This window comes from Panthera onca, chromosome A1, assembly GCF_046562875.1.
Source record: "Panthera onca isolate mPanOnc1 chromosome A1, mPanOnc1 haplotype 2, whole genome shotgun sequence".
NCBI lineage: Eukaryota > Metazoa > Chordata > Mammalia > Carnivora > Felidae > Panthera > Panthera onca.
The window spans coordinates 158418630-158435797 of record NC_138339.1 but is presented as its reverse complement, the minus strand read 5'-3'; the positions used below and the strand labels follow the sequence as shown (position 1 = coordinate 158435797).

General features: G+C 56.6%; 1 protein-coding gene across 3 annotated transcripts in view; it reads right to left on the bottom strand.

Annotated features, from left to right (window-relative positions):
* The window catches only part of RASA3 (RAS p21 protein activator 3), a 120580-nt gene that overhangs the window by 16312 nt on the left and 87100 nt on the right, over nucleotides 1–17168 (bottom strand). For all 3 annotated transcript variants that reach the window (XM_078452632.1, XM_078452631.1, XM_078452633.1), the window contains 13 exons: nucleotides 16872–16952; nucleotides 16285–16357; nucleotides 13428–13504; nucleotides 11257–11361; nucleotides 9579–9735; nucleotides 8737–8885; nucleotides 7621–7735; nucleotides 6321–6395; nucleotides 5440–5563; nucleotides 4000–4106; nucleotides 3117–3194; nucleotides 1108–1185; nucleotides 160–233 (listed from right to left, as the gene is read on the bottom strand). In XM_078452632.1, the coding sequence (XP_078308758.1) occupies nucleotides 160–233; nucleotides 1108–1185; nucleotides 3117–3194; nucleotides 4000–4106; nucleotides 5440–5563; nucleotides 6321–6395; nucleotides 7621–7735; nucleotides 8737–8885; nucleotides 9579–9735; nucleotides 11257–11361; nucleotides 13428–13504; nucleotides 16285–16357; nucleotides 16872–16952 (1293 nt within the window). The remainder of the gene's footprint in view (nucleotides 1–159; nucleotides 234–1107; nucleotides 1186–3116; nucleotides 3195–3999; nucleotides 4107–5439; nucleotides 5564–6320; nucleotides 6396–7620; nucleotides 7736–8736; nucleotides 8886–9578; nucleotides 9736–11256; nucleotides 11362–13427; nucleotides 13505–16284; nucleotides 16358–16871; nucleotides 16953–17168) is intronic.

Sequence of the window (17168 nt, the reverse complement as noted above, 5' to 3'; positions counted from 1 at the left end):
GTGAACAGCACCACGTCTCAGACATGCCCTGCGTGCAGTCTTGGTGGATCTGAGACATGCACAAAGGCCACGCTTCTCCGGTCTGGCCGCCTCTGACCTGGGAGGCCACCAGCCACGTGGCAGAGGTGCCCGGGATGCCACAGCAGACACGGGACTTACCCTTCCTTGAGCAGAATGGGCTGCTCGATGCTCTTGGGGTCTCTTCTCCCAGAAGATGAGATCAAATCTAAGAACTGGTGTGGGATAGAACGCAGATGCTTAAAGGCAAAATGGCTTGAAAACACTCCTTCTTGCACAGAAAGTTCGCCAGGACGCGGTCTCTCTGACAGCACAGCAGAGGGGAAGCCGCCCCTGGGTTCCTGGGTCAGAGTCCTGCACAATTCTCCACTGCGGCCGGAAAGCTTTGGTCCCGACCCCCCAGGGTGGGTCTCCCCAAACCCCAGCTGCTGCCTCACCTGACGGCTGCCAGGCTCAGTGACACCCAGAGGCCTCCCTGCGTGTGAACAGGTGACCCGAGGACACAGCTCTGCTGGAGCGTGAGGCAGCACAGGGCCCCTCCCGCCTTAGCCTGACTGTTCCACCACCCACCTGGATCCCCTCCAGCAATTACCACGTGCCCCCAGCTCCTGCCCCTTTCTCCCTTCTGGGTCCTGGCTTTTACGGTTTCTGAGAGCTAAACATGTGTGACTGTTTCCAAACACCACAGAAAAAGTAAAGCTTCTCAGAAGAGATTCTCCCCACATGCCATGTCCCTAACTCCGGGCCTGGGTCCCTGGGCTCTGTGACCCTGAGGCGTTTGTGGGGGTGACCAGGAGCAGACAGCCAGGAAGGGCAAGGTGAGGGGTTCACAGAACAGACGGGGCACCCCACCACTTGGTGGGGGGGGGGGTACTCAGGTATGAGATGCTGGGTCCCGAAGAGGAGTGGTCAGGAAGGAGCTGGGAGGGTGGCCACCGCCACTATGAATGCTCTGAACTCTTTAAAATGGTTAACGGTCAATTCCATGTTACGTGAACTTTAGCCCAATCTTTTTAAAGCCAACTATTTCTCAGGAAAGATGCACAACACAGGGGTAGTAAGTCCACGTTAACCGACGTCCGTACTTACGTTTTTTACTGCATCAGCATATTTTTGCTCATTGAAGAATTCATAAAACGCAGCCATGTAGGATTCCTTAAAACTGGCCTAAAATGGAACAAGTCACTTAGCAAAGGCCCACAGGTCTCTCGGCTCATGGCCCAAAACTGAGAAATCTAGAGGCACGGGTCATGACCAGCTTCTGTTGTGGGGACTTGGCGAAGGGGAGGGAGCAGGTCTCCTGGTGGTGGACCGTGAGGGCACAATGCTGCCCAGCGCTCAGCCTGGGCATGGCCCATGGCAGCCACACAAGCCACCAAAGCTGTGTTTGGGAAACTCAACTATGGAGGGTAGGGGGTCCCTCAGTGAGTTCTTTGCTACAAACGACCCAACACCCCTGCTCATGTGGACACTAACACCTAGGTTCCAGGTCTAAGGAGCCTACACTGGCACCCAGGTGAGGCTGCTGCCAGAGCCCCTTCTGTGACTGGGGTAGGGGCGGGGTCTCCCAGAGCCCTATCTGTGATGGGGAGCAGGGGCGGGGGCTCCCAGAACCCCTTCTGTGATGGGGGCAGGGGCGGGGGCTCCCAGTGTGGGGAAGTTGGGGCACCCCTCACGAATGCATGTAGGGACTTCAAAAGAACCACTCCTGATACTCTGCCCCAATGAGCACCCTTTACACACGTAGGTCACTTTACTGTTTCTGGGCATGCAATGAGGTTTGTGCAGACCTCAGACCCAGCAGGAGCTTCTTTATCCAAGTTTCCAGCTAACACAAACTGGCGTGGACGGGCAGAGAAGAGCAATCGTGCCCATCGGCTGGCTGTTGGCCACCACACAGCTCTTATTTTACTCAGTTCATAGAAAGCCAAGCGTTTCCCCAGAGGTGGCTGCTTGTCTGCCAGGGACTGGACCCCACAAAGAACAGAACGAGGGGGGCTGGGCTGGGGGCTTCTGCACATCCCCACTTGAACCCTTTCCAGACAGAAGGGGCGGCCTCACTCCACCCGATCAGCCGTCCCTGCAGATCCACCCATGGTCTTCAGCCCCAGGGAACACGCCCAGCTGTCCCCACATCACTATCACCAAACATAATGTCCTCGGACCTGCCCATCAGGACCCTTGTCCCTGGGGCAGACCCTCAGGGCCAGGAGGGCCAGCACAGGACTGCTGGCTGCCCATGGGCCACAAGCCTGCCTCTGGCACGCATCCTCAGATGCTCAAGACCAAGGCTGCTGCGTGGGGCTGGGCCCCATGGTCTCTGAATCCTGACACAGGCATGGATGTGATAGCCACCCCTTCAGGTGATGGTAACGCAGCATACGCTCCTGTGATACCCCCCAGCTGCGTGTCGGTCTGACATGATCTCAAATCTACTTATTTATGGCAAAAATGAAATTGTAGCTGGGAGCATGGCCTTCCCAGTCACTGGTAAGCAGCCCGGCCTCACTGACATTTGTCAGCAGAAACACAGGAGAAGCTCTGGCCTGGGGACAGTGAGTCTGGGAGGGCCTCAGCAGCTCCCCTAGGCTGTGTTCCCTAGCAACAGTTGCTCTAGCAACAGGGACTTTTACTTTTGTCTGGGGCCTATGTCATTGCTGACCTTTCTCTGGGGAAGACACGAAGACACGGAATTTGGACTTTATTCCTTCCCCCTCCCCTTGCCTGGAGCCCAGTGGCATTACTCCATCACTGGTTCGGGGTATGTTATTTCTTTACTGCTTATTAACAGACGCTATCCGCCATGCTACTGGGCTTATGAAATATCACTGTGAATTACAATTCCCACTGTGAACCTGCGTTAAGTACAAGATTCACAGAACTGAACTCGGTCTCTGAGGATAATTTGCCCCAAACAAAACAGTCTCAAAAAGCAAAGTTTCACAGCTCAGCAGGGCAGAGAAGCACTCGCAAGCTGCTGGAATGTTCTATGAGCATGCTGGGTGGGCATTTGGGTGGGCTATTCCTTCTCTTATAATTGTGTTGAACACACTCTCTTTTGTGTTAAAAAGATGAGACGGTTAAAATAAATGACTTACAGATTTTGATTTGGACAAGCTGCCAAGCGTTTGAATGGTCTTCGAGATAAGCGTCAGCGTTCTCGATGTCTGCGGGTCCTGCCAGGCGGGAAGGGGCAATGTGAGTTTCATTTGTTTTACAGAAATGCTTGACTGAACCCAGAATCACACAGCCACAAATGGATGACGCCACCTGAAAGCCCCCCAGCACCAGCGTGCTGCCAGGAAGTAACAGGAAGCAGACAAACACTGGATTTGGGAAAAGTCCCCCTAGGTCCCTCGTCAGCGTGTGTTGGGACCTGCTCCTGATGCAGGCTCCCAGGCCATCGCGGACTGGACCTCAGCACGTCCACGCGGCACCAGCCGGGGGTCCCCGCAGTGCAGGGTGAGGACAGTGGCTGCGAACAAGCACCCAGCCCGATACGCACGAGGGGATATCCCTGTGTGGTTCTGAGTCCCTTCAGGTGGCCTCACCCAGGGTGTCCCCTCAGGGTCTGGAGGTTTAATCTAAAACCAATAGATGGAAAGGGCCGCTTGAATCCCCGCCGCCCTGCACTTCCTGCCAAGCGCAGTCACCACTGGGCGCTCTCCGCTGGCGCATCACTAGTGTGAGCGCTCAGAGCCTGTGGCCCTGAGGAGCTCAATGTTTGCTGATTGAGTGAATATGTGCCTGAATGTATCCAAGATCACAAATGCTCCATTTTTCTCAAGGTGGGAGTGAAATCCTGGTCACAGCATCCAACTGTGTCTATAGGCACAGCTTAGAAAGGCCACCAACCCTTCATGTGCATAGAGGGGTTCAGGGCGCGTGGTTGTACAATGCGCTGCCCCTTCCCTCTTCCTCAGCACACCTGCTGGCTCAGGAGGGCGGGTGTACTGGTTTACGGGGCTGGCACTCACTTACCGTGTGGTGAGGCGTGAGCTGGAAGAGGTTGGGGGACAGGATAGCAGGAGCGAAAAACCTCAGGAAAATGAAGCTGCTCACAGCTGTGTACCGCACATCCAGGTCATCTGTGGCCAGGATACAGACAGCCAGCTCAACAAGCCTTCTGGGGGTGACAGCGGCGAGCCCAGGGGTCTGTCCAGCAACCCTGCCCCTCCTGAGGGTCTGTCCCTGCCCATTGCTGCTCTCGCCTGACCATTACTAAAAGCTCGGGACCTTTTGGTGGCCGGGTTGTAACACACTGGAGCTGGTTCACCAGCTGGCCAAAGAGTGAGGCTTGGGTGCCTGGTACCCCCCTGCCAGGCAGAGTGAGGCCTGGGTGACCGGTAACCAACCCCCCAGGTTAGAGTGAGGCTTGGGGGCCTGGTACCCCCCCCCCCCAGGGCAGAGTGAGGCTTGGGTGCCTGGTAACCCGCCCCACCTCCACCCCCGCCCAGGCAGAGTGAGGCTTGGGTGACCGGTAACCACCCCCCAGGGCAGAGTGAGGCTTGGAGGCCTGGTACCCCCCCCTACCCAGGGCAGAGTGAGGCTTGGGGGCCTGGTACCCACCCCTCCCCTCCCAGGCAGCAGTGCTCTGACATGTTTGGAAAGCAGGAGGTCCTGTCCACAGAGTGGGTGCAAGGCCCAGGCTCCAGTGCTGAAGAAGCTACCCCGGTGGGTAGGTGGGACGGGGTTTCTGTCAGGTCCATGGGGACTGCTCTGGGGGCTCAGGGGTCCCCTGAGGCAGCAGGATGCATCTGGGCTGACTCATGGACTCCTTGGGGAAGGATGGCACAGAGCCATGGGTGGGGACAGGTCAGGGCATCAGGCCCCACACTGCCCCCTCAGCCTTCCAAGCCCTGGCCTAAGCCTGCATCCTGATGCTGAGTTAGGAACCCGATGCTTCCCACCAGGGCAGGACACCGCTGTTTTGCCCGTGGTCAGGTCTGCACAGGGTGGCTCCGGTGCCTCCCTGAGGAATTGGCAGAGTTTGAAAAGAGGCTCAATCCCTGGGATCTGTCTTGCCCCAATTCCAGAAAGGGCTTCTCCGGTCTTTCTTGAAAATGCAGCAAGCCTGACCTGCATGACACTGGGCACTGAGCAGGGCCTCGACCTGCCACAGTCAGAACTGCTGAGAGCCAGGAGAGTGGCTTTTCTGACCAGACAGGCCCAGAATCAGAGAAATTCATGCTCCATCCCAAATAAACCACTGGGACAAAACCTGGCCAGCTGCCCTTCCTCTCTGGGATCGGGGCTCCCCGGGGGCAGCTGCAATTGGGCTCTGGCGCTGACTCAGCGGCTACAGCTTACAACCACCTTTACGTGAACTCTGAACGTCACTTCTTGGCCTTGTGCCATCCAGGAGAGGTAAGAGGAGCCGCCCAGTGAGGGGCTGTGGGTATGCCCGCACAGAGGACTCACCCTGGAAGCGCTTGGCAGCCGCCTCCCGAAGAGAGAAGAAAATGTCACACATGACGGTCGGGCAGCTCACTCCCGATTTGGTGATGATGTTGAAGATGCGGTCAACGTACTGCCGAAGATTCTCCTGCAACAGGATGTGGGTGGGACACCCTGCCAGTGCCTGTGCAGGTCCCGGGCCGGCCACGAGGAGCACTATGGCCACACCCGGGAGGGAGTCAGAGGCCGGGGACTGGCACAGAGCTTCCCACCGGCATTTGCAGAAGGGCCTCTCTATGCAGCCACAGTAGCCCCGTGGGGAGATACTGGAGCTCTGGGGTGCAGGGCAAGCCCCACTGACTCCCTCCTCTGCGCCGACCTCATAACTGGGCGCAGAGATACAGTTCCCTGGAATGCACCTCCCTGACGGCAAAAAGTGTTTTTTGTGAAAGCATGAAAAAGACTTAGCATAACCTGCCAAATCAGAGTTTTGCTGTTTTGAAAAACAGGACACCACTCTGCAGGGACACAGGGGCAGGTGGCCCGGGTTTGGGACCCAGGTCTGTTGCAGCTGGAGGACAGACCAGGCCAAGAAGAAGCCAGGCCATGAGGCCAGCCTGGTAGGGAGGCTCCCATGATCCCAGGAGAGGGGGAGGTGCAGGGGCCTACTGCGCCAGGCCAGGAGCGCCACTAGCCAGCAGAAAGCGGCGGAGAGTGGCGGTGCACGGCAGGTGAGATGACCAGTCCCCCACCACAGGCTCCGGTGGCATCCTGCAGGGCACATCCCAGTGGGGCCCCCACCCCAAATCTTAGAGAGATGCTAAGCACCCCAGGTGGCCCCGGGCCCCAATCCTGCATACGGGTGACGGGCCCCGGAGGGTGCTGAACAAACCAGAAATCCTTACCATGTTGTTCTCAAGGTTTTCTCCGTCTTTCAGTTTCACAGGGTCAATTTCACAGGATTTGTGGCTCTGGCATATCTGGAAAGAGAGGTTAGGGCAGGGAGTGAGGGACACAAAGCCCTGGGTCTCAGGCAGGTGCAGGTCAGGGGCATCAGCCTCAGGAAGGACACCAGGAGCCACAGCCAGCCCCCGAGACACAGGGTGGGAGGGGTGGCGTTCAGAGCAGCCAGACACCGGCCTCGGTCCGTGAGGACACAACTTCCTTGAAGACCCTTCTGGGTCAGCTCACGTGGCATCAAGCTTCATAAAGTTTAACAATGTGATTACTTCAGTGTGGCCAAGCTTGCATATGGATCAAACTGTGTGATTTTAACGCGAGTTTAAGCTTCCTCACGTTGCAAAGAGCCTGCATTTTATGAAGCTTTTCTGGGGAATGCTGCTGGGGATCCCGTCCGAGGTCAGGTGAGGAGCTCAGAGCCACGTGGAAAGGAAGTGTGTGGAGCCCCCGGCTGTGCCTGGCAAGACATGACTGGCTCACAGATTTGGGGGACCCCTGCCTAAAGAAAGGGGTGCTCTCCAAAGAATCAGTTTTTCTCTTGTATGTCCCTTTGTCTTTACCAGAATGATAGATTTTCTGAAGTGAGCAATTTTTATTTTTTTAATGTTTATTCGTTTTTGAGAGAGAGACAGAGACACAGAGAGACAGAGACAGACAGAGACACAGAGAAAGACAGAGACAGAAAGAGAGAGAGAGAGAGAGAGAGAAAGAGAAGGAGGGAGGGAGGGAGGGAGACAGTGCGAGTGGGCAAGGAGCAGAGAGAAGGAGACACAGAATCCGAAGCAGGCTCCAGGCTCCGAGCTGTCAGCACAGAGCCTGACATGGGGCTCGAACCCACGAACTGAGAGATCATGACCTGAGCTGACGTTGGGCACTCAACCAACTGAGCCCCCCAGGTGCCCCAGCCCTCCGTGCATTCTAGAGTGAGCATGGCATTTACCCTCAAGTAAGCATTTTCTTAATTTGAGGAAATGAAGGAGGTTCTGGAATACACACGGAAGGTCCCTGCGGGGATGCTGGGAAGAGGGTGACCTTAGTCTTCACGCAGGTGTTCCCCCCCCCCCCCCGGGTGCTGCCTTCTCTGCATCCGCCTATGGTCCACAGGGAAGCGCCAGTGTGGTGGGGAGGGGTCCGTCACCCCCTGACTCACTTCCTCTATGGTGGGGAGGGGTCCGTCACCCCCGTGCCTGTGGGCCCTGACTCACCTCCTCCATGGTAGGGAGGGGTCCGTCCCCCCATGCTCACCTCCTCTATGGTGGGCTTCAGGGTCACGTGCAGGTAATGCATCCCTGCCAGTTTCATTGTCTCATCGATACACTTGGAGGTCAAGGAGTTTCCTCGGAAGATGGTGTTGGGGTCCCTGTAAAACAATGGTGGAGACAACTGTCTTTCAGGTAACAGGTGTCAACAGAAGCAGAGCCTGTGAGCATAGTCCAAGGAGGAAGAGACCAGCTCACCCTGTTGAGTCTGCTTACAGATGCCCTGGAGGAAAACAGACCCGCCCCGATGTCCCACAGCTGGGAATCCTGAGCCCTGGGCCCTATCTGTGTAACAAACCCCTGTGCAGAGAGCTGCCCCACCATTCTACAGAACATCCACCTGCCCACTGCCTCACCCGTGTGAGGCTCAGTTCTGCATAAGTTCAGGCTTCTAAGGACCAAGCTGGGGTCACACAGAAGTGCAGCAGGACAGTAACCCTAACAGGCTGTGCTCCACACCTTCTTGCAACTAGGGTGCATTCTAGATCTTTCTTTTTTTTTTTTTTTTTTTTTTTTTTTAATTTTTTTTTCAACGTTTTTTATTTATTTTTGGGACAGAGAGAGACAGAGCATGAACGGGGGAGGGGCAGAGAGAGAGGGAGACACAGAATCGGAAACAGGCTCCAGGCTCCGAGCCATCAGCCCAGAGCCTGACGCGGGGCTCGAACTCACAGACCGCGAGATCGTGACCTGGCTGAAGTCGGACGCTTAACCGACTGCGCCACCCAGGCGCCCCAATTCTAGATCTTTCTAAACCAGGAGCTCCAGGGAGACATTCTTCTTGGCAGAACCCACCCCCACGGAGTGGGCGCAGGTCCTGGGGCAGCAGCGACCTGGCCTTCTGCTGCGGGCCTAATGTCAGCCGACAGGAGCTGAACCCACCCCCAAGGCAACTACAACGGGTGCCCTGTTTACCCCCTTCTCGCTCACATACCTCGGGATTTCCAAGAGAAAAGGTGTGTTTTTGAGGAACAGTGAGGGTGTCTCTGGAAGAAAACCTATAACGGTCACTTTAGCTGGCCCAAACCTGCGCTGACCAGCGTTGAGGGAGACTGCTGCTGCCCAGGTCACCCAGACTGCCCCCGCGCAGCCCCTCACTCACTGGGTCCTCCGGACCTCGGCGTTGGCGATGGCGCTGATGAAGGGCACGACCCGGCCATAGTGCAGGAAGAGCCTCACCAGCGGGATGGCGGCCTCCTGCTTTTCCTTGCACACCTCGCCCAGGATGTGAGCTGCGGATGCGGACACCGGCTGTGGGAAGGAAAGACACCATGGGACCCCAGTTGGAGCCCCCCAGCCGTTGGGGGCTGGTCAGTGGGCTGGGATCCCGACGGAGGCTGAGGGGTGGAGTCGGGCTGGGGGCGGGGTCTGGGGGTGGAGCTGGGGAGGTGGGGTGGGGGCAGGGGGTGGAGCCGGGGTCAGAGCCGGGGCGGGACTGGGGGCGGAGCCAGGGGCGGGGTGGGGGCTGGAGGGAGGGGTCCGGGGGTGGAGTCGGGCCAGAGACGGGCCCGCAGGAGAGGCCAGGGTCAGGGCTGGGGGCGGAGCCAGGCTGGGGGAGGGGTCCGGGGGCAGAGCCGGGGGGGGGGGGGGGGGGGCAGGGAGGCAGGGGGTGGAGCCAGGGGCGGGAGCAGGGAGCTGGAGGTGGAGGGCCAGAGGCTGGGGTGGAGCCAGGATCGGGAGAGAGGGTGTTGGGAGGCAGGGGGCTGGGGGTGGAGCCGGCGGGGGGGGTGGAGGGGCAGGGGCTGGGGGTGGAGCCAGGGTCGGGGTGGGAGGGGCAGGAGGCTGGGGGTGGAGCCGGCGTTGGGATGGGGGCTGGGGGCTGAGCCGGGGTCCAGGGTGGGTGGGCACGGGGCTGGGGGTGGAGCCGGGGTGGGGGGCAGGGCAGGGCGGTCCGCTGGCGTGCAGATGGTAGCAGGTGGCCCAGGGCGCAGCGCGCACAGGTACCTCCACATCCGCAGACTTCAACAGCAGGTCCCGCAGCGGGCCGTAGTAGTCGGAGGAGAAGACGTGGTCTTCAGTGTAGACCACGTTCAGCCGCAGAGATCCCAAGTCCCCTGGCTTCAGGCTCTTGCTGCCGTTGTCTCGGGGCTGAAGGAAGTACCTGGGAGCAGAGCACAGGGAAAGGGCTGTGTGAGGCGGCAGCACCAAGGGGCTGGTTCCCTCCAGGCTGCGCCCAGGGCTCTGCTCTGGCTGGTGGCCCGTCATGCGCTGTGCCGGGGTCTGAGGTAGGAGGGAGCTCCAGGGCGATTCTGCAGGACACCTCTCTGCTCCCTGTGCCAGGGGTGTGTGGATCGGCATGTTTGTCATGGGAGACCCCCCCCTGCAGGGTCCGTGTGTGTGTGGGGGGGGGGGAGGTCAGTCATTCCCCACGGCCCCCCCCTCCCGCCAGAGGCCTTTCCAATGGAGACCTGCAGGGTCTGTGCCCCGGGGCACCCCCCACAACACGTGGACTACGGGGGAAGAGTCTGCAGAGCCACAGACCTAGAAGTTAAGGTGGGAAAGTAGGGAAGGGTGGAGGGAACTGGGATGAGCAGGGGGAAGCAGGTGTGTAAGTAGTCAGGGGAGACTCTGCAGTACCAGAACTGTCCTGTGATGAATGCTCCCCCGCTAGCAATCCGCGGAACAAAGCTGCGGCTGTTGTAAGGAATGTGTGGGGCCCTGAGCATCCGAGGGGCCTGACCGGGCAGGTAGGCAGGCCAAGCACCAGAGTACATGGGCACTTTCTCGCTGTGTTCTAACCGGACGCTCTTCCCTTAGGTCTTCCGCAGTGTGGCCATGCGGGAACACTGCTCTGAGTCTAAGGGCCAGACAGACATGGGTATGGTAGCTTGTGTCTGGCCAAGGCACCTGGCTAGGGGTCCACTGGGGCTGTCATGTGAATGTCCCCTCCTGGTTATAGAACTAGGGACAGTTCAGCTCCTCAGTGCTCCTAGCAGGAACCAGAAGCCAGCTGAAGGCTGTGCTGGTGCTGTCCTCAGAATTAAAGACACAAATTCTAGTTTCCTGGTGACAGTAAGCCACCATTAGGCAGAACACAAAAATCTACCCACACGGTGAGTTTGTAGATGTGCAGGGCTCTGGTATGTGGCATATGGCCTGTGACACCCCTTGTCCCCATCTTGTGTATCTGTTAAAGGAGAGTGTCTGTGGCTTCACAGTAATGACATTCACTGTGATATAAAGTGATTTATGAAATAATCATGAAATAAAACCAAGGCACATTCCTTATGCCAAATACAAAGTACCCAGAGAAAACAGGAGAGGAAGACAGAGAGTAGTGAGGCCTGCCTCCTGGGACACATGAGTGAGGCAGGAGGCCGAGCTGAGGGAGATCTGTCTCAAACAGCACCTTGTTCCCTTCCTCAGCAGGTGACACCTGTGACAATGGGCCACGGGGCAGCCTGGAGCAGCAGGGCTCTCCAGGTCAAGGCCCTCAGCCACCATGGCACCCGTGTGCTACCTCTCACCTCACCAGAGCTAGCTGGGAGCACGTTCAAAACCGAGGAGGTGGCTAGGAGGGGGCTGACCCGTGTCATCTCATTCTGGCTGTTCCACACTGCCTCAGCCACCCTGTCCCTCCACCTACCAGGAGGGCATGGGGCCAGGCATGCAGCCACCTTACCAGGCTTCGTAAGAGCTGGACTGTCGCAGCACGTTCAGCGGAACCCTTAGTTCTCCCAGAAACTCATCTCCAAATTTCAAGTTGCTGGCATTCCAGAGGTCAACTCTGAAAAATAGCCAATGAGGCGCAGATCTCCCATCAGGGATGGCCTAGGGAGGGCAGGCCGACCGCTGTGTTCCTCATCTTCCCCAGAAGGGTCTGGGACAGGGTAGAGCCTTCAGCCCCACAGGCCAGCCTCCATGAAGAGCCACACTGACTGAGTACATTTGAGATGTGAGGTCAACGCAGGATGTAACTTTGGAATGAAGACATGTGTTCCCTGGGACTGGGGGATAGGGAGAGGAGCCGAGGGCCTGGGGTTAGGGTAAGGGGCCTCCTGCCTTGTCAATAGGATGGGAAGACCATTCACTTGGGTGGAATTCTTGCTGTTCCCTCTGATTTGGGGCCATGGTGACTGTACATGTGGGATGGAAGGATGGGATGGACGGACGGTGCTTCCGGGTGCTGACAAGCAAACATCGTGTGTCCCCCACAGTAACCAGAGATTACTCCATGAGCTGAAAGTCTACAGTTCTCACCACACTTGGTGGTCACGGGGAAAATTTTGGAAGACCATACCAGCCCTCTGTTGCCCCTGAGGTCTGAGCAGGAGCCGCAGGCATCGTTGGGGGGTATAGGGTGTGCCACAGGAATCCAGATGCGTCAGGGACATGGAGAGGAACAATGTCCCATGGCATTTTTAGCATAAACAAAGAGCCTTTAATCTGCCAAGCGACACCTTAGCAATGGGCCAAAAAGTTTCCAGCCAGTCTTTTCTTCTTTTTAATAAGAGAAGCATTTAAAAATATTTTGGGTTTGTCTGTTTACAATACAACAGCTAGAGGGGCGCCTGGGTGGCTCAGTCGGTTAAGCGTCCGACTTCAGCTCAGGTCATGATCTCACGGTTCGTGAGTTCCGGCCCCCCGTCGGGCTTTATGCTGACAGCTCGGAGCCCGGAGCCTGCTTCAGATTCTGTGTCTCCCTCTCTCTCTGTTCCTACCCCACTCACATTCTCTCTCTCTCTCAAAAATAAATAAACATTAAAAAAAATTTAATTTAAAAACAAACAACAGCTAGGGAGGGCTTCACTCTTGAATTTAAAGCCAAGTCTTGTATAAACACTTCTTTCTCTGAACAAGAAAGGGGACCCGTGTCTGGGGGAGCTGGGGGAACCTCTGAGCCCCAATGGGACTTGCAGATGTGTTTGGAAATGGAACACTTAACCTAAGTCTGTGCTCAAGCCAAGACCAGTGTGTGGAGGCTGGCTTCCCTCAGGACTCGAAGCCACAAGAGGAATGGAGAAAGAGGCCAGGGGTCCCACATGTGGGGGAGGGAGGGGCCTCAGTCCATGCCCCACACCTGACAGCCCCCACCGGCCCAATCCCCACCCTCTGCCCCCATGGCCTGGTTATGGTTCAGAGGCCTGAATTGTCACTGGAGGCTCAGGAGACACCAGGGTGCCCCCCAGTTGAACGTCTGTGGTATGTCCAGTCACATCTCATGCCCCTCAGGAAGCCCTGACCCTACAGGAAGGCAGATTGCAAACCATGTCAGATCTGAAGAATTCCTCAGGTTCTGGTGAGCAGGTCAGACCTAAACATGGATGATGGGAAAGGACGCCAGGTGATGGTCTCACAAGGTGCTGGGAGGGAGGCCGTAGAGAGGCTGGGCTCCCAGGGGCTGCAGCCAGTGGGCATGAAGCCTCGGAGTAGCCCCTAGAATGGATGCCAGGGGACCTCTCGTGCAGTCTGTGCACACCATGGGCTTGACCGTGAGCACCCCGAAAGCAACAGGACCTCGTGCTAGGCTGGGTGAGGCCACCGGGTGGACGGAGCCTCACACACACTAAGCAGCTTGACCTCGCCTCTGAAAAAATACTGCAGCGGAACTCCAAAACCACATTTGTCCCTTGGGTTAAGTAAATGTCCTCTCAGCCACCACCCAACAGCTGGGAAGTTTACACCTCTTACTTCAAGCAACTCCCAGTGTCCTACTGTTAAAATTAGCAGAAAATTGAAAATTCCTCTCTCTCCTTTCCCTTATTTGTAGAAACAAAACGAAAACCAAACAGAAGAGGTGAGTTCAGACTGCAACCCCCAAGCAGGAGCCTCAAAACCCCAATTCTCGCTCACCGGATTTCAAGTTTGTCTACGTCTTCCTCCTCAAAGTCAAAGTGGGATTTCCGGCTGTAGCTGCAGGGTCTGGTCACCTGGAGGGACAGACGGGCGGAAGCCTGTGTGTGCCACATCACTGCCCACTGAGCACCCCCACGGGCTGGCCACCCCAGGCCCAGGGGAAGAGGCCAGGGGCCCCACACCCAGAGCTGAGGTGGGATCCCAGCCTGCAGGCACACCCTGAGCCCCATCTCCAGGCGGCTGGGGCGCAGCAGGCAGGGCTGTGCCAGCACTCCACACACTCCGCCTGGCTATCCTCCCAACACCCCCTAAGCACCTGGGCCGGGCCCCTTCCTCCTCAGCCCCAAAGCTCCACACACCTCCCCTCTCCCTCTCCCTCCTGATCTCACCCCTCCCCAACCTCCCATGTCAGCACCTCCACCCTTATGGCATGTTGGCAGTCCATGCCTCTGCCTCCTGAGCAGGGCTCCCGTCCATCCACAGCCTAGCCTGGCCTCAGCCACATCCACCTTCAGCTGAGCCTTCTGAAGGCCCCCTGGAGCCCCCACTAGTTCCCCTCACCCAGCATAGGGGGAGTCTTTCTAAACCTGCACCCCCTGCCTGGCTCACCGTTGGACCTCTTCCTCACTGGGAAGCCTGAAGGTGACTGTGAAATGCCCCTTCTTCCAGGAAGCCCCTCAGAGTCTCGACTGCCTGATATGGTTCACAGTGCTGATAAGGTCTATCATTTGCTGTCTGGCTTCCAGTATGGTGGCCATGAGGTTCCTGAGTGGCACCTAATGTATCCACTGAGTGAATGAATGTGGCTTTGATAGAATTTTAAATAATTTCAATGAAACATTTAAGGGTTTTTATGTAAGTCTAGCCATTATCCTGGGACAAACTGGTCTGGAGGCTACTTCCTGTTGAAACTCCTGTAGGAGGTTGTGTGCCAGCCCAAAGCCCACCACTGGGACACCCTGCTCCTTCTGCCAGGAGCTCAGCCTCAGGGTGAGTCAGAACTGTGGGGCTGTTTGCAAGCTGAAGCAGAAGGCATGCACAGAGAACCAGCCACGGGGTGTACTTTTTGAGCAGGGCTTGGCCCTTTGAGTCTAAGACCATAAAGTCCAGCCAGAAGCATGCTCCAAGGTCCTGTGGTCTGAGGCCATGGGAGAGGCAGGTGCAGCCTGAGAGCCTACATCTAGGCCTGCCCTGGGTTCCTGTAGGATGTAGGCCTATCCCTGTGCTCACCTGTACCTGGGTCTTACTGAATTACTCTAGGGAAATGAGGCCCACATTAATGAGTGAAATATGGGTATATGAAATAGAAAACAAGCCCACAGAAGTGGACGTAGCTCTCTGGGTGATGCAGGCTGCAGCAAAAGCCTATGGCTTTACCGTGTGTTATATTAAAACAAGTTTGGAAAGTGCTGATTTAACTATTCTAGGCAGCCTAGATATCGAAGGCTCTGGCTGCTTTTAATGCTTTCATATTAAAAACTGTTCCTTATTCTCTGTTCCAGATCCCTCCCTGTCTCTGGAGCCCTGGCATGGATCCCCCTTGAAATCAGGTTGACAACATCAGCTTCCTGCCTGATCTTGAGTCTCTTAAAAACCATTTTCTTCACGCGGCTATGAAACAAGAATGTCCTTCTGGGACAGAAAATGGTGCTTTGCCTTCAGCACTCTGACCCCCATACCCCTTCTTACAGCTGCCCCAAGAAGCCTGGCTCCTCCGTTTCAGAAACCCATGGGCTTTCTGGACACCGGTCAGAAAAGGTCCAGGTTCTCTGCCCATGAGCTGCTTGGCTCTAACCCATCTGTCCAGCGTCATTTACCAAACTCCCCCTTCTTGCACCAGCCCCACTCTACATCTCAATACACTTTCCTTCAGCCTCATGATGCACCTTCCAGACTCTACTCAAGGGTCCCTGCTCTGCGAAGACTTGCTCTATTTCACCAGTTGTTTGCTTCCTGGTCCCCAAAGCCACTGACTTAGCAGCACTGAGCAAGTGCAGGAACCCACTTGTGTGCTCTCTGCATGGAAGCAAGCTCACGAAGACAGGAGTGGAGGCCTCATGCCACGTTGGCTGCCCAGGACCTGGTGTGTAGGAAATGTGCAAGAGACCTTTACAGATGGGAGCACATCAGCCTCAATGTATTTCCTACGGGTCACGTTTAAACTGAAGCATCTGCGTTTGCTCCCTGCTCTGTTCCCGGTCCTCAGCCCTCACGGCTTCCATCACACTAATTTCACTGGTTTACAGTTCTGAGGCAGCCAAGGGGTCTCTTTGTTCACATACGTTTCCTTGGGGCACCTGGGAGGCCCGGTCGGTTAAGCCTCGGACTTTGGCTCAGGTCACAATCTCACAGTCCGTGAGTTTGAGTCCCATGCCGGGCTCTGTGACAACAGCTGGGAGCCTGGAGCTGCTTCGGATTCTGTGTCCCCTCTCTCTCTGCCCCTCTCCCACTCATGCTCTGTCTCTCTTTCTCAAAAATGAATAAACATTAAAAAAAAAGCAAATACATTTCCTCTTTTGCTTCAAATCCCCTCACTATTTCTGGTCAACAAGTGTCCCTCCACAGCTCAGGAAAGACTAGTGAAGCAGGCAAAAAAAAAACCAAACCAAACCAACCAAATAATAGAAAACCACCAAATCCTGATCACTTGGAAAGTATCAGTTTGTCAGCATTCAGATCAGAACTGGGGAGGGGAGGAAAGTTCCTCCGAACACAGCACAGGCAGGAGGGAGGGGTCGTGTGCCGCGAGGTCACTGTGGGACCTATGGAAGGAAGGTGACCCTGCTTGAGGCCTGTCAGATCCACCTCCTCCCACAGGGTCTCAGTGTGACATCTGTGGCACTGAAACACCAACCTCAAAATAAAACACTTCATCAAACTGCGGGTTGTTGGTCTTCTTTTTCACCTTCGTCTTCTTTGCCTCTGATCTGAACCAGGGAGGAAGGGTGAAGGTTAAAACCGATGCTGCTGATGCCAAATCTCTCGCCCATAACTTACTGCCTCTCTTGTCTTGTAAATATTTCTGCCTGGTTACCCTCCCAACACCCCCTAAGCACCTTGGCCGGACCCCTCCCTCCTCAGTCCCCAAACTCCACACACCTCCCCTCTCCCTCTCCCTCCTGATCTCACCCCTCCCCAACCTTCCCATGTCAGCACCTCCACCCTTATGGCATGTTGGCAGCCCATGCCTCTGCCTCCCAAGCAGGACTCCCATCCGGCCACAGCCTGCAGACGAGGAACCCTTACTGAGCCAAGAATACCCAGTGTGAAGAAGCTAAGGGCTTTCTTCACAAAGCAGTTTTAAGGCAACAAAAGAAAGAAAAGTAAGCCAGAACAATATATTCCACCACAGGGCCCATCCTGCACTTCCCAGAACAAGGAGGCCTCAGCATCATCGCACCAGAGTACAGCTCGCCAGAGAGGCCTAGACATGGTACTTGCCTGCACGGTCCTGCCAGGGCCACGGTGGCGTAGGGGTCACACTGCCCGTTCACGATGGGAAGGCCTTGGCACTCGAGGATGCTGCAGAGAGAGTGGGAATGTCAGGGGCGGGAGCCGGGGGCCTGCAGGCAGCTTCTCAGGGCTACCCTGAGGTCCGAGAGGACAGCAGCCTCAACAGCCCAGGGCCGAGCGTCCTGAGTTCTGGGTGGTGGTCCCGATGCCCGGAGCTCCCGTCTAGCGAAGAGTAGTGGGTGGTGGGTGCACCGATTATCAATCCAGAAACATCTGGGGGCAGGG